Source organism: Andrographis paniculata, unplaced genomic scaffold (assembly GCF_009805555.1).
Source record: "Andrographis paniculata isolate CXL003 unplaced genomic scaffold, ASM980555v1 Contig21END, whole genome shotgun sequence".
Lineage (NCBI taxonomy): Eukaryota > Viridiplantae > Streptophyta > Magnoliopsida > Lamiales > Acanthaceae > Andrographis > Andrographis paniculata.
The window spans coordinates 1,537,111-1,554,648 of NW_026137502.1; the positions used below are offsets into that span (position 1 = coordinate 1,537,111).

General features: G+C 34.6%; 1 protein-coding gene across 1 annotated transcript; it reads left to right on the forward strand.

Annotated features, from left to right (window-relative positions):
* Positions 1 to 1,686: 1,686 nt before the first annotated feature.
* LOC127244976 (uncharacterized) lies at positions 1,687 to 17,107 on the forward strand. The gene is made up of 16 exons (XM_051265603.1): positions 1,687 to 2,303; positions 4,405 to 4,580; positions 5,219 to 5,372; positions 5,563 to 5,615; positions 6,115 to 6,258; positions 6,422 to 6,526; positions 6,607 to 6,732; positions 7,996 to 8,151; positions 8,638 to 8,744; positions 8,893 to 9,055; positions 9,205 to 9,270; positions 9,781 to 9,874; positions 15,350 to 15,462; positions 15,617 to 15,687; positions 15,792 to 15,945; positions 16,594 to 17,107. Exons 1-16 carry the CDS (start codon positions 1,955 to 1,957, stop codon positions 16,975 to 16,977), a joined length of 2,415 nt encoding a protein of 804 aa, XP_051121560.1. The 5' UTR covers positions 1,687 to 1,954; the 3' UTR covers positions 16,978 to 17,107.
* Positions 17,108 to 17,538: the final 431 nt, after the last annotated feature.

Genomic DNA, 17,538 nt, shown 5'->3' on the forward strand with positions numbered 1-17,538 from the left:
AAAGAGTGAACAAATTAAGGGGATGAATGGAGTATTATATATATATAATTTTTTTACATAAAAAATAAATATATAAATAAAATCAAAAAGAAAATTTATGATTTTTGAAAAAAATTTGGTATAAAAAATTTAAAAACTAAATATAAATGCTTATAAACTAAATTCAACTAAAATATATATATATATAAATATCTAGTCCACTTTGACCGGAATGACAATGTAATGACTTCAGTAATACATATTTATTATCATAATAGTATTTATTTAAATATTAAATTCATATTATAAAAATATATATTTTTAAAAAAATTGATAATCATTCTGTAGTATATTTTAATTTTAAATTAATAATTTTTAATAAAGAATTATAATAATAATAATAAATATGATCATATTATTTATCACTTATACAATAACAATAACAATAACAATAACAACAACAACACTAATAATAATAATCTTTAAAAATTTAGCAGAGAGATTTTATACTATATAAAATTTTCATAATTTTCTACTAAAATCAAAGTCTATATATTATTGAATAGCTCGAGATTTTAAAGGCTTAAATGAATAACTTAAGATATTAAAAGACTTTTAAATACTCCATATTTTGATCCGAGTTAAATACACTTAAATTTTATAAGTCTAACAAAGTTTCATGTAGAAGTGTGATTGAATACACTAAAAAGAAAAGAATTCCTCCCGCAAAAAATAATGAATCCCTTTTGTTTCTTCCGTTGCCATCGTCGACGCTGATTCCCTTCTCCTTTGACAAACACTTGCTGTTGATTTGGATCGAGAATTACGAACACGCATCGCTAATAATCTTGAAAGACATACAAAAGACTCCTCTAACTCCAGCAAGACTCCGACAGAGAAATTGTTAAAGAGCGAGTATAAATTAGCTACACCATAAAATAGCCGGTCGAAGTTGTAAAATGGAGTCGCATTTCTGTGATTTGTTTTATCCTGTGTATGCTTTATTCATTACTTTGATAGATGTTCAATGAATTTTGATTTTCATGTATATATATATTTATTATTATTTTTGGGACTATTTCTCAATTGCAAAATCATTGTTTCACTTATTCTTATTATTTACTAGCTTTGCTTTGATTTATTACAACTTGATTTTTATTATTTTCAAGTTTAATTTAAAATTAGTATTTTATACTTTCATCAAATTTATTTGAATATTTAACTATTATTTTTTGTTTTAACACTTATTTAATGTCATTGTCTTTATTATATTCTCTCATCTTTTTTTTTTATTTATTTATTTCTACTTTACTTTTCAAAAATATCACAAACTACCTTTTTATTTTTATCACTTTTTAAATAAAATATATATTTACCCAAATATTCTAATTTTTGCTGACGAGGGAGGAAGTAACTTCTATTTTTGTCTGTCGGATTTAGTTTGCAGTTCGGCGAGGGTTTACCAGGTGCACACTTTCAGATAATGGCGGTAGATTTTCACGTCATAAATAAATAAAAATAAAAATAAAAATAAAAAAAAAAAAGAGAAAGGAGAATGAGAATGAAAAATGAGAGAAAATGAGATATTGCGTCTTGACTATTGGAGAAAAAGAATGAATTTAAAAGAAAATTACATTTTTTAGATTGCGTCACGTCACGTGGCCCAATCTTAATCTTTAACACTGGAACTGGAACAGGAACACATGTTCCGGCACGCACTGGAACACATATCGCGGGCGCCGGGTCGAAATGACACTCTCACGCTACGAGCTGCCACCCACCCAACCCGGATAAGTGGCTCATATCATCATCATATCCTTTGCGTTTCGCCTAAACCCCTTCCCTTCTTCAAGATTTTTAAATTTGATCGGAAACTCTAACCCAAAGCAAGCAGCTTTTTGATCCGCTGACGCCACTCTAATCCCACATGACGATTCCATACCCCGCCTGAATCACCCCGTCGAGAATTGGCTCTATGACGTCAGTATGCTCGCTGGGAGTGGGACCTGTTGTTTGTGGTGCAAGGACGATTCCTAGAACTCGGAAGGAGTCCTTCACCGGAAGCAACAGAAATGTCGTTATCTCCAACAAGAAGCAGCCACCGAGTGGCAATGGCGGCGCGTTGGGTAATATAGCGGAGGTGGCGGGGAAGGACCTGACCTTTTTGAAAACGGGTTTGAGCAAAGGATGGGCATGGGCCAACAAAGCATTTCACATTCCCCAAGTATCCAAGGCAGCCGAGGATTTGCTATGGCTGCGGAGTATAGAGGATCCTCAGGCTTCGTCCTTCCAGTTTCCGTCGTGGCCTCAGCCTTACTATCCAGGTACTGCATCTAATTACTGCTCTTAGTAGTTGTTGTTAATTTTCAATTTGAATTCGATTTTTAGTATAATAAAGGAAATGTAAATTAGGTATTTGATTTGAAACTTTTTATATAAAAAAATGGGTGGATAGTGAAAATCTTACAAAATCTTTCAAACAAACACAGCTAAGAGGAACATTGATTAGACTGTTATACTACACCTATCATCAGTGTCCAAGTTCGTTTTCGGGAGGCCATTTGAAAGAAAGTGTTTGTTCAGAGCAGTTTCAAAATGGGGGACAATCTTGTGAAGTTTTCTACGGTTCAAAAACGGGAGATGCAAGAAAAGGGGAAGGCCGAAGAGTAGCAATCGTGGACTAAAAAGCCGATTAAAAAATTAAACTTAATATACATGTAAATAATTTCAACTTGCATGTGTTTTGAACTACTCTTTTTAATTTGTAATAGCCTAATAGGATAAAATGACAATGGTGATGATAGAAAACTAAACTGACAATTGATAAAGAAAATACATGTCATGCATAAGAAAGATGTGATAACTAAGAGCATGAACTTTTGAGTGCTAGTTGCAAAGCAGCAGTATAAATGCACGACAGTTCCTTTTACTTTCTTCAAGTAATGAACAAAGCCTGTGAATGTTAAGAGACAGACCTATAAATTCCTAAAATATTCATTTGAGACTGTGAGCTAAGATAGGTTATTTTAAATTTTTATAAATATTTGATATGTTCTCAAGTTTATATTGTATGTAAAAATTTAATAATAGCAGTCATTATATTACTTTTGTAGTATATTGTTGTAGGTAACTATGTACATAGAGTGATGCATTGTTTGTGTTAAAATATATTTAGAAGTAATATATTATATTTATGGTAGTTATGTTATTTAAGAGATTCGTAGGATTCTTGTCTTACGATTTATATATCACTATAAATATGTGCGTATTCTTATGATTGAAATAGAGAATTTCAGTTTCATATTCTAACAGTTTGGTTCAATGGAAAGTACAGGGTTTAGATTTCAATGGATCAAAACTTAAGCTGTCCTGTTTTTCCCCTAAAAAAAATCACTTTCGTTGTGTCACCTCGAGTATTTTTCAAAATGGTCTATCTCAAATATGCACTTTTAACGGGCTTTGTTGTTGGTAAATTGTCATGGCTGGTGTTCGGGGTGTCTGTTTGGTTTACTATTAGTAGTCTGATTACTGTCATTATAGCCTTATTTCTGAGGGCTGTATTAACAAGATATGATCTGGAATCCCGGGCCATGGGGTGCTCTGTGCACCCCTAGCTTGTGTGCCTAGTGTAACTGTTGTTGCTTGTATAGGGACAAAGTTTTGATACTAATAGTGCAAGTAAATCTCAAAAGAGTTTTGCAGCAACACTCATGTTATTTGTATCAATTTGAGGATATTGGGAGTGATCATGATGATGGTTGTCTAATTACAGAGTTATAAACTGTATTGTTGTGCCCCTTCAATTTGAGGGAAAATGCCTAAAAACTATTTTGTGTACTAGTGATTTGTTTGTGTGTGTGTGTGTGTGCGCATTTTGTCTTGAATTTTTAAGGTGAGATAGTTGTTGGATGTGATGTTTTGAAAGGAAAATTAGTATTGGATGTGATGCTTTTTTTTACAGAATTTGTAGATTAATTAATAAAAACTAGTTATAAAAATCACAAGCAAATAAACCTATAGTTATTTTCACAAAACATGGATATGTTCCTAAATCATATTTTATAGATGTAGTTGCATTATATAAGTTCGGTGAAATAGTGATTCTAATTAATCATGTTTTGATTTGAATCTTACGTCCATTGTCAATATTGTATTAACTCAATAGAAAGATCCGTGTATTGTTTTGTTCAGTGGGGTAAATACATATCTGTTTCCAATACAGACACACATGCACAGACAAATAAATAGGTTTTAACATATGTGTATGCAGAGACGATGACACAGTAAACCAGTATTAATGTAATGTTTGTTACTTTGTTTCTCGCTGCTCAAAAAACTTATGATACTATTTTACATTGTATTTCAGAGTAACTAAAAAGCCTCACTCCATTCTGTTTTATGTTTTCTTTTTCTCTCTCCTCCTAGAACTTTCTGGTGTTGATTTGTTTCTGGCTGATCTCAAAGCCTTGGAGGTGTATTTTGGTTACTATTACTATCTATCCAAGATGTGGACAAAGCCTCTTCCTGAAACTTATGATGCAGAAAAAGTTACAGAGTATTTTACCTTGAGGCCTCAAGTTGTGGCATTCCGGCTTCTCGAGGTAATATATATTAATGTGACAAAAAAAAAAAATAGTCTTCAAGCTGTGTTTAGCTTTGAACCAGTGTGTAAGTACAAAACTCTAAGTAAGCAAATTAATTTGGTGCTTGTGATTTAACAAGGTGTGACATGTAGTAATTTAAAGATTAGGAAATAGTTTGTAGAGCTGAAATTAAGAGAAAGATCAAGAATGGAGGAAAAAAATGAAGAAAGGGAAAGTGAAGAGAAGTAAGAATTAATAGTTATGATGCATGGATCATAGACACTAATCGCAACCTTCAATTGCTGAGCAAACTGTGAGCTATGGACCATTGTAATGTTAATGTTTGTTTTCTGTGCATATCCTTCTTCTTGTTGAATTCTACAATTGGCTCCGATCTTAGGTTCTTCATTTACTCTATGAAGCTGTTTGTGAACACCCAAAAGTGTTGCATATATCCTCCTGTGAAATGACATGTCTTTTCCTGCTAATTGAATTTGCTTATGCATGAGATGCCTATTTATTTTACGCTTGCTGTTTGCTGTCGAATTAAGGGTCCTTGGTGATAATTCAGAGTTACTGGACAATTAAACAGTTAGAGTTGTTGGCATATCACTGTTACAAATTCTTATATTTTTCCTTGTATCTTTTTCTGGAAGGTCTTTACTGCCTTTGTTTCAGCCACAATCAAATTCCAGATCTCCAGGATCAGTCCTGCTGCAGATAGTAATGCTCATGAGAACAACTCCAACTACAATTTCGGGATAGTACTAAAAGATACAATGCTAAATTTGGGCCCCACTTTTGTGAAAGGTGATGATAAAGGTTTTGTATTAATGCAGTAAAAGATAGAAGACAAGATGGTTAAAGAGCTTGCTTCATCTATCTACAGTTTTGTTGAAGTATTCTAGATTAATCGTGATAGTTCTAGTATGAACCTGTAATATGAATATTTCTTGAATAGTATACCTGTTTCCTGATGCAACTTTCTATTTCTTTCTAGTTGGTCAGTCCCTTGCTACAAGGCCCGATATAATTGGTTATGATGTTTCAAAGGTACAAACCATTTCAAATCTGTGTGAATATCTATGAGACTGGGAAATAACTGTAAAAACCAATAATATGCCAATCACTGTCTTATATTCTATATTTGAGCTAACTTTGCATCTTGTAGTATGTTATTAACCATACTTGCTTCTATCTTTTGTTCGCTTCAGAGAAAATAAAGTTTATTATATGACATTTTTTTTTCCTGATATTTCCTTCAAGACTGTTAGTATATAACTAAAGTATATAACTAAACTTCTGGTTCATTGAGTTCTGAGCAACGTGGTTATCCTTGGATCAATTTTCAGAAATGGTGTTAAATAATTGAGATCCTGTCTCCCAGTCAATAGAACACATTATTAATTACTATGTTTATAAACAGTTGTGCTACAAAATTAGCATTTCATTGTGCCTGTAAAGTAAGCCACACACGGATGTGCACACGCACAACTCAAATTTCATTGTTCATATTTCATATTTCATTTTCTGGTTTAAGTTATGATTGCAGGCATTGTCAGAGCTGCATGATCAAATTCCTCCTTTTCCCCGGGCTGAGGCAATGAAGATTATTGAGGAAGAATTGGGTTGTCCTGTTAATACAGTTTTTAAGAATACATCTGACGAACCTGTGGCTGCAGCTTCATTTGGGCAGGTATAGAAGGTTTCCATGATGTTTTATGTGCTCTGGAGTTCACCCAAGTTGTGATAATTCTTTGTTGACTTAAGAGAAGAAGTGATATAATGTATCATATGATTAATATTTATGCATTGATCCCATTTATCTTTTCTGAAATGTTTGTTGGAACTTTGCATAGGTTTACAAGGCAACTACTCATGATGGTTTAGATGTTGCTGTGAAAGTTCAACGTCCAAACTTACACCACGTTGTTGTTCGAGATATTTACATCCTTCGTATAGGGGTTTGTGTCATGCTCCTGTTCTTACTTTTTATTGTTATAAGAAATATAGGATGCTGAAATTTTAACTTCAACTATTTCAGCTAGGGCTTTTGCAGAAAATAGCAAAGAGGAAAAACGACATTCGACTGTATGCAGATGAACTTGGAAAAGGATTCATTGGGGAGTTAGATTACAACTTGGAGGCACAGAATGCCTTAGAATTCATGGTATTTATTTTGTCAACAAGTCTACTGTTGTTCTTTACTGTATGGTTTCTTCTTCAATTCCATCAGTTTGCAATATTGGATAGAGAAATAAGGAGCAAAAAGTTTTGTTGCTTCATTTCTCAGCACTGCGCAGTCTGTCACATGGAAGTTATAGTAGATCTAAAAATGCAGTGTCAGATTAACATAGCTAGTTTGCTATATCTTCCAGACCTTCTTTTGAAGACTAAAATAGTTCATTATATAGGATGAATGATTGCATAGTACAATGGACATGGAAGAACAGTAGAATTTAAGAAATTATTCCCGCAGTGGGAGAAAAACTACCCTTGGAGACGTAGCTAAATCAATTAGAAATTTGTGCGCTACCCCAAGCGCCTCGTTTAGCAACAAAATTAGAAAAGCAGGTTGCGCTTCTAGGTACATGTTGGAAGATGACCAAAGGGCATCTAAAGATGAAGTGATGCAGTTTGTTGATGCCATACTTAAATTTCCATGGACCTGATTTATCTGGAATCCATCCGACGGTTGTTTTGTTGTTGTTGTTTTTTTTCTTTTTTTTTTACATTGAAGTCTAGAAGAGTTTTTGCCAGTTCTCATTTTTACCCACAAAAGTGCAATAATGTTGCAAGTGCTATTGCAGTTGATCTTGAGAAGTGACGTTGTTTCCTATTATTCACATTGAGTAGCTTTTTGTTTGATAGAGATGCCCAAAAAAATTTTATTTATGGAAGTTCATGTTAAAGAGTTAGGTGTAAAGACCTTGGCTTTCTAAATAAGGCCTTCACAATTTCAACACTGCGAAAGCTTTATGTATACCTTTTCCTTGCATTCATTGTAAGATCAAGGACAGGGGAAGAAGATGATTAATGCTATCTCTGTTATTTCAATTATATTTCCTTAAAAGAGATGCATCACTGTAGAAGCAAATATAAACTTGAATTCTATTTTTCAGAGCATGGTTATGTGTGATTTAAACAGTCACCCTTGGATCAGTAATTGATTGATTCATCTGATAAAATAAACATGTAGTTGAAGTCATTGCTTACTTGGCTAAATCTTGGCCATACATTGTTGCTTCTTTTCAGCACTGTGCAGTATTAAACAACAGTGCTTTTTGCCTTGTTGCTATATTCATCGGGGCTGGGATCATTGGGATCTGCTTATTATGCTGCAAGAATGAAAACTCGGACTTTCTTTCTAGTCTAAAAACACTCATATTAGCACTGAACATCTTTAAACCACTATGTGCTTATTTCTTTGCAGGAGGCACACTCTCGATTCCCATTTATTTGTGTACCAAAAGTGTTACCACATTTGACCAAGAAGAGAGTTTTAACCATGGAATGGATGTTCGGTGAAAGTCCAAGTGAGTTAATTTCTGCATCTTCCGAGGAGTCTAAAGAAAAGCTTCTAGATCTGGTATAGAGATCTGTCCAAATTATTTTGTTATCTAAGTGTTTTATCTAATATAAGTATGCATGTATGTATTTAGGGCTTCATTTATTTTACATAAAGGAACCTTGTTTTTGTTATTTTCAATAGCTATATGCAACATAAACTTTCAATTAAGTCGAATCAATTCATTTCTACAAAAGCCAATAAAACCTTTGTATATGAAATTTTGGAGAATACAATATCGTTGTCCTATTAGACTTCAATCAGAAAAACTACTACTACAACTTTCAGTTTGTGATAGCTTTAGTGTATTATTGTAACTGTACCTGTGTAAGGTTGCATAGAATTGTATGTTAATTCAAATTAACTGACGAAATTTTTATGCTTTTCAGTTTTTAGATTGATCACACAATTTAACATAATAAATCCATCAACTCGTCTCATTGTTTTTATTCCGCATACTGTTCTCTTCTCACTATGTTATTGACTCTTTTACCTGAACTCCTTTAGGTTAATAAAGGCGTGGAGGCATCACTTGTTCAACTTCTTGATACTGGAATAATGCATGCTGATCCGCATCCTGGAAATTTACGTTATGTACCACATGGGAAAATAGGGTATTCTCCTAAAGCTAATCCTCTTTGTTATCAACTGCATTTTATTATTAATTATAATAACAATTTTAAATTTGATTTTTGGCATAGAATTCTGGGGTCCAAGCTATTCATAACACACTTGACTGCTTCTTTTTCACCTTTTTAATAGGTTTCTTGATTTTGGCTTGATTTGTCGGATGGAAAAGAGGCATCAGTTTGCTATGCTTGCTTCGATTGTTCACATAGTTAATGGAGATTGGGCATCCCTTGTGCATGATTTGACTGAAATGGATGTTATAAGGCCTGGAACTAACTTACGGCGTTTCACTTGGGTAGTCTCTACATTTGGTCCTTCAATTTGGTAGATGAGCATTTCTGGCTATATGATTTATGGTTATTGGCATAGTTCCACCTGCATTAGCTCATCCTATTTTTTACTTAGATTTTAATCATTGGACCTGCAATCTATAAATTGATACAGGACCTGGAAGATGCCCTGACAGAGTTGGAATTCAACAACGGTGTTCCAGATGTTAAATTTAGTCGGGTGAGGGTGATTTCTTTGTTATCTTATTTGTAGATTATGTCAGCTGGCCATATGGCAGCCATTTGACTTGGTCAGAGCTTAATTGATTCACAATTCAACTCGGTGAATAATACCTTCGGGTAGTTAGGAACCTTAACACTTCTAGTTTTGAATGCTGCTCACATTATGTAATTAAGATTACTTTAAGATTAAAGAAACTGCAAGTGAGTTCTTACCATGCAATGGTGGATGATCTTGGACAAAACTTAACACTTCGCATTCCTGAGTCTTTTTATATTCTAACTTCATACAATTCTTTACTAGTATTATGTATAAACACAATTTGTTAGTTAATCGTAAGAGTAAATTACACCCTAACTCGTTATTTCCTGTTTTTCTTGTTAGAGACATCTCATTATCAGTGACCTGATCTGATTTGGTCTTCTAAGGGCACATTGAGATTGCTTTTGGGTGTCTATTTCAGTTTTTCTTTTCTCTTATTTATCTGATTATTAATAGTTTATAATGTAGATACTTGGCAAAATTTGGACTGTAGCATTGAAGCACCATTGTCGCCTTCCACCATACTATATACTTGTCTTGCGCTCTCTGGCTTCTCTTGAAGGTAACATTTCTTTTACTGTTATAGGAACAGCCCAAATTGAGCCATATTTGAGTACATGAGGCGTTCTCCTCTTCTAATACTATTTCCAACCTTTGTAATCTAAACGACCATTAATGACAGATTCTCTATAGAACCTTCAGTGATGTCTTATCTCATATGTGTTGAAATATATTTTAGGTAAATATTTTGGTTGATATTATTTAGATTTGTTAGTTACTATTTAATCATATCTATTAGATTAACTATTAATTAGGTTATTATTTAGATATATGGTGACGTAGAAGCCAATTTGAGTTTTGATGAAAACTGTTAGATGAAGTAAATGACCGTTTTACTTAAAAGTTTAAGTTTTTAGGATACGACATCATTTAATTATTTATCTACAAACGAGAGTCATCCAACACACCCCCTCACGGGCAAGGGGATAAATGCCACCAAATGAAACTTGCCCGTGGACAACAACAAATGGGGGACGATGGGACTCGAACTCAAGACCTAAGACTCTGCTACCAGGTTAAGAAGGAATTCGGGCTTCTAAACTAAAACTAATTGGTGATAGGTAGAGTAACCCTTCACCCTCATAAACCAAAGGAGTTTCCACATGTTTACTAATGTGAGACATTCAACAAAAACATAATTTGACATGGAATATGGACGAACTTTGTAACTGGACATTAGCATTCAAATTGATTAAGTCGTATTGGGGCGTTAAACTTTAAGAAACTAGGATTTTTGTCAAATTAAGATTTCCAGTGGTAGCAATTCTCTATCGCGGGAATGCGTTGGCGGTCATCTGTCGCAATGGTGGTGATTTTAATAAATTAAAATTTTGGCCAAATTAGAATTTTTAAAAGCCACGATCCTCTGTTGTTGCCGCCATAGCAACGATCCTTTGTCACTGCAGCGGCATCAAATTAGAGGTTTTTATGAGAGCGATCCTCTGTCATGGTGGCAACATTGGTGGTCCTCCATCGCTGTTGTGGTGCTAAACCCTAAGAAATTAAATACTAACAGGCAAAAATTTCAAACAGGTAATTGAATACCAAACTAGAAACTTTATCAAAAAACTGAAACAACTTAATAGATAAGTTGAAAATATCTCAATATATTGGTTGTCACTAGAAAAATTTAGCAATTGCACACCGAACACACTTGCACATGCGGCCAAAGTCGGCAGAAATGAAATTGTTGACCGATTATATTGACCAAATGTTGACCAATGCAGGTAACTCACATGCCTTGTTTCTTATGATGATATTTGGTGGCAGTTGTTTTTCAAATTAAGAATTCAAATTAAGAATACAATGACGATGGTGGTATAGGTCAAATGCATTGTAAGGTGACAAATAGAAAGGATTAGAATGGGATGTATGTTTTCGAAGTGGTTGTGGATCTCAAATTGAAATGAAGTCCTCCGAGTATATTCTAAATCACAGGGATGTACATGGAGAAAATTTGGCTCTGATATCATGTTACATTCAAAGAAAAATTTCTAAGATATTTATTGATAATAAAATTAAGGTCTATTTATACATTGTATTTATATATTATATAAAAGGATAAGGTTAAATAATAAAAACTTAATCTAGTAGATATGTCTAAACAACAACCTAATCTATTTAGATATATCTGACTAATAACAACTTAATCTAAATATGATCGAATAATAACTAAGGAAGTTACTACTTCTTGATGATATAGGATTGATAAACATATTTATTGGTAAAATTCTTTACTTCTATATTTTCAATTTACTGAATAGGACATGTTTAGTTTAAGTGATTGATTAATAAAAAATGCGATCCTACCTAATCATATATTCATCAAGCATGATTAAATTGTATTCATAATGAAAATAGATGCATGACATAGACTCGATACACTCAAATAATAACAATCTAATTTAATGGATATAATAACCATATAATAATGATAATTTAGATAATAGAAATCCAATATAAAGTATAAACTAAATCACCAACATGTCCTCTCAAACTCAAGTGATGAGGTCACATAAATAACTTGAGTTTGCAAAGAGAAATTGAAAATGACGTAGCCATAATTGTTTACTGTGTCGGACTCAGAAGCAGTTTTTTCAATAGAATTGGAGTCAAAGACGAGACATGCTCATAATTGAGTATTGGAAACGAAACTCTCAACAGAGTCGAAAACGACAGGACTCTGAACGCAGCGGATACAGAGCTCTGGAGACATGTCAGAGATATGACTCACTCTATTCCAGACATAAATCAAAATTCTAAACATAATTAAAATTAAAAGTAGAAAGACTAACAACTATAGGTAGGATCTTAAAATTGACAGACCTGCAGGCACATTTCAAGTACCCGGAAAAATGTGGATTAGTAGGATGTATTTATTCCGGAAGAAAAATAATAGGTTCTAATATTATGTTAAAATTATTCTAGTGTTTCTATGGTTCTTATGAATCTGCCTGGTGGCAAACCCAAGCCTGCAACATAAGCATCATGATAACAATTCTTCATGAATCTTATACGGTTTGGCGTGTTAGTTTCATTGCCCAAACTGCATTTAGGCATTTAGCTATTCACATTGGTTACCCATACTCCCATCTTGTTACAGGAGGCGAAATTAAATAGGTGAATGGTATTGTTGCACGGGAAGTTCGCTGGTATCTGACTGTTTGTGACTGAACCTCTAATTCTATTATGCAGATGTTGTATGCTCCTAAAGCTATTGGCATTTGATCCTATCCCCTCCACATCTACCCCTTCCACCCTGTGCATTTTGAGCTTTTTTTTTGTTTTGGAATTCAGAAGGAATATATGTATATATTACAAAAATGAGAAATAATCATTTAAGGGAATCAAATTAGTAACAACATATTCTATTTTAACAAACTAATCTCAATATATATCATTCCTTAAAATACACGACATGCCTTTTTTCCATAATATACATACTAGAGAGTAGACATTTCATCCCCAGCTTGGATTCACTAATCTCAAATGTTGAGCCACTTAGGTGTACAAATTAGTCCACTATCAAGTTTTTCTTTGATGAAGTGTTTATCAACTTCAATGTGCTTTGTTCGATCATATTGAAGTAGATTGTGCACTTCGCTAATAGTAGATTTGTTATCACAGTAGTTTTATATGGCTATCGCACTTGAGCTTTAGGTCTTCCAAGATAATCTTTTTACCCAAAGCAACTCACATATGCCCTGAGCTATTGATCTAAATTATGCTTCTAGATTTGACCTTGCTACTACATTATGCTTTTAACTCCTTCAAGTCACTAGATTCCCTCCAAGAAAGACACAATATATCAACGATAGAGCCTGCATAATCAACATTAGTTTATGCATCAAGAGCTAAGCTTAATGCCTTTTAAGAAATTGTAATACTCCGAAGTTGAATAGTGATATGAGTCGGGGAGGATGAAATACCCCTGAGGTTGAATAAGAGGTTAAATGGATTGAATAGACTACTCATGTCAACAATGTGCATATTTATTTTCGGGAGCCCTACTAAAAGAACTTTAGAGTTGAGTGTGATTGCCCTATACTAATTTGAGGATGGGTGACCCCTAAAAAGTCTCCCAGGGTGCACGTGAGTGAGGGCAGAAGCGCCTAGAAGGACTCGTTTTGACCTGTGAGGCCAGTCTACGATCTCGACATGCTCGACTTCGTATGGCTTGCGGGCTGGGGCGTCACAATTTGTATCAGAGCCGACCTGACCTGTGGAGCTAGTCTACGATCCCGACATGCTCGGCTTCGCGTGGCTTGCAGGCCGGGGTTTCGCAGTTGGTATCAGAGTCAACCTGCAACAGCCCGAAGTCGTTGACCGGACTGGGGACGAGCCTAGCAGTTGATGGATCCTTGGGTGCAATGTGGACATTGCATTCTTAAGTCGGGGAGGATGTAATATCCCGGAGTTGAATAGTGATATGAGTCGAGGAGGATGAAATACCCCCGAGGTTGAATAATAGGTTAAATGGATTGAATAGACTACTCATGTCAACAATGTGCATATTCCTTTTCAAAAGCTCTACTGAAAGAACTCTAGAGTTAATGTTTGCTCTAGAGTAATTTGAGGATGGGTGACGCCTGGGAAATCTCCCAAGGTGCGTGAGTCCGTAATTTGAGGATGGGTGACCCCCTGGGAAGTCTCCCAGGGTACGCGTGAGTCCGTAATTTGAAGATGGGTGACCTCCTGAGAAGTCTCCCCCTGGGAAGTCTCCCGGGTGCGCGTGAGTCCGTAATTTGAGGATGGGTGACCTCCTAAGAAGTGTCCCCCTGGGAAGTCTCCCAGGGTGCGCGTGAGTCCATAATTTGAGGATGGGTGACCTCCTGAGAAGTCTCCCAGGGTGTGGGTGCGCGTGAGTGAGGACAGAAGCGCGTTGAAATGACTCGTGTTGACCTGTGGGGCTAGTCCTCACTGCTTGGAGATCAACTTTTTCTGGATTGTGCATGTTGGATAATCGGTTATTTTGCAATCGATTATTTTGTGAGTGAAAATGCGACGAGTCGGTGTACCAAATTAATTATATTAATTTGGAATAAATAAATAAATATTGTGTATGGAGTTTGCTTAATATTTTGGCTATTTTGCCTGTCCCGAGACAAACCAAATTGTGCAACCCCAAATTAAATCCGGGTATATGGTCTAAGTCGCAGTATTATTTGGATAAAATATTATCCGTTTGATAGATTTATTATAATATCAAACGGAATGTTTGAAATTAGAATAAATTACAATTATTTCAAACGGAATGTTTGAAATTAGAATAAATTACGATAGTCACAAACGGAAGGTTTGTAATTAGAATTAATTACGACTGCTTCAAACGGAAGGTTTGAATTTATAATTAATTACATCGATAATTAAGGTCGTAATTATTATCGTAATTGATCCCTTGCCATTTTGGCCGAATGGAGACGGCTATATAAAGAGCCTCCCCCTTCACTCTAACCAACACAAATAATTCTCTCCTCCTTATCTCCTCTCTTCTAGCCTTCTGACAGCCTCTTCAGCTCAGTTCCTCTCTCATTTTGTTCGCCGGAGCTCCAACGATTAGAGGTGCTACTCTCATTGGAGATGGAAACCGTTTTATCTTTGGGTTAGAACGTCATCCACCGGAGGCACTATCGGGGCGTATCTAATTTTCGAAAAGATGATTCATCCTAGACTCGGTTTCACATTTATTCTTGCAATATCCATATATTCTCGCAATATCCATATATTCCAACAGTGCATAATTGACTAACTACACTTGCTGCATAGACTATATCTGGGAATGTATGAGCTAAATTGATGAGTCACCCTCTAATAGTTGATATGAATCTTTACAGTAAATAATCTTTGAACTATAAGGGGAATATGTGCCCTCATTTTTATGACAGTAGTTGTATATTGTCCAATCACTTTTTGTTTTTTCGTATATCTTGTTTGTTATTAAGTAATCGCCTCTAATATGCTTCACTCTGTTCAATAGGACTGGCAATAGCTGCAGATCCAACATTTAAGACATTTGAAGCTGCATATCCTTACGTAGTCCAGAAACTTCTTGTTGACAATTCTTCGGCTACAAGGAGAATTTTATATTCGGTACGTGTAGATGAACAGTACAATGATGAATACCTTATAAACATAAAATTGATTGTCTTCCATTGATATTGTACTATTATGTTCTCAGAGAGATTTTATGGTTTTTAGCGCTAGTAACTCGAATAAATGCAAATATATTGTTCGATATTGCAAGGTTGTATTCAACAGAAGGAGAGAATTTCAATGGCAAAAGCTCTCTGTTCTCTTAAGAGTTGGATCGACAAGGTATAGTTATACATTACCAGTCTCGGAAACTAGTGAAAATAGAATTGGGTTAAGCAAGTGTAGCAAATCGATTTCTATAACCCAGGTCGCCATTTCACCCTCAGGAAAGGACTTCTATCCTTGGCGCCGTCAAATGCTCAAAGTTCTCCTGGTCGCTCTATAAATGCCGTATCCCCTGAAGTTAACCTTGCAAACCTGGCCCTGAAACTTCTACCATCCAAAAACGGCGTTGTCTTGAGGAGACTTCTAATGAATGCAGTGAGTACATGTTTCTTACCCCTTAATCTAGTGTGCTTGGGTTTGTTTTTGGCCTTACTTCTCATTATTAATGCTTGAATTTCTGGCTATACTTGAAAATGTAGCTTCAAAGTACTGGAATTATGTTTATTATCTTCGCCATTCAAATTTACACTCACTCTCATTTTTTGGGCTAATATAAAAAAAAATATTCTCATTTATCTTTTTTTAAAAAAAAATCATACTCCCTCCGTCCCACATAATTTTTCTCATATTTTTTATTTTCGTCCTTCCCACATAATTTATCATTTTCTTTTTTGGGAATATGATTATACACTTTTAAATTTTATAATTTTCTAAATCTTAATTAAACTATTTAGTTATTTTAATCTTAATCTATAATTATTTTTACTAAATAATAATTATTTTTACAAATATACTTTTTAATTACTTACTAATTATACTTTACCTAAATTCTCGTATATACAGTTATAGATCCAAAAATATGGGACGGAGGGAGTACTATTTTTTGTATTTTTTTCTATTGTAAAAGGCAAAAAGTAACATTCATATTAAAATTTATGCCGAAAAGTTTAAGCACACAGTTGGATAACAGAAAGAGTATTATTATTCTCAATTTCGAATCTCAACCCTATTTCTTCCAAACAGGATGGAGCCTCATTGATACGGGCAGTAGTTTCAAGCGAGGCAAGTCCCTTCCGGCAGCAACTTTGCAGGGCCATCGCTGACATTCTATGCGAATGGATGTCTAAACCTTTAGGGAAGGGCCTCAATCTCTCTGAAACATCACTTTCTACTTCCAACTCCGAGCACAGATCCATCCTGAGGGACCGCCGACTCAAAGTTATCTTCCTCAACTCCTTGAAATCTGCTCGAAAAGATCCCATACTAATGTTGAAATTCTGCTTGGCATCATTCACCATGGTTATTGTCGCTGCAGCTTTGGCTTGTCGCAGAATGTTAGCTTCTCTCAGTCGGGCATATTTGAGTCCTTTATCCTACAAGTCGAACCAAGTTGCAATGCCGGCGTGAACTGTTAGCTATAACTCTACAGGAATTACTACAGGTTTGGAAAGTACATATCAAATGCTTTGCAGTTGTAACATTTTATGTATTTGTACAGCTCTCTTTAAAATGAATGTATGGTTTCATTTTGTGAATTTTCGCCGATTGCTTCTGCCTGTAAGCACTGGAAGTGTGGCACTGAGGTTTAACGAGTCGAGTTCAAATTCGAAAACTACTTTGATATTATTCATATAACCAGGTTCTATTATGACATAATGAATGAACGAACAGGTTGAATTGGCCTATAACCATGGCAATCAAACTTATGTTCTTGCAATCTGGGTTCATTTCAGATGTTTTTTACCATGCAATGTTTGTAATTCAGAAAAATACATTAATTTTATCCTAAACTATTATATTAAAATATTTTCTTCATCTCATATTAATCTTAGGGAAGAGAGTGTTGATTTTAACATGAGATATTAATTTTGAGGGGATAGAGTGCACCCTGATCACTAAAAATTTATAATACTATCTTCATTCGATTCTAAGGATAATATTATTTTTTGTACGTTGATTTTTAAATAT

Bases quoted from the DNA above. Each gene is read 5' to 3' on its own strand.
- LOC127244976 (XM_051265603.1), top strand. From the start codon at position 1,955: ATGACGTCAGTATGCTCGCTGGGAGTGGGACCTGTTGTTTGTGGTGCA. The intron at 8,745-8,892 runs GTATTCTCCTAA...CCTTTTTAATAG, and splicing joins GTACCACATGGGAAAATAGG to GTTTCTTGATTTTGGCTTGA. The intron at 15,688-15,791 runs GTATAGTTATAC...TTTCACCCTCAG, and splicing joins TTAAGAGTTGGATCGACAAG to GAAAGGACTTCTATCCTTGG.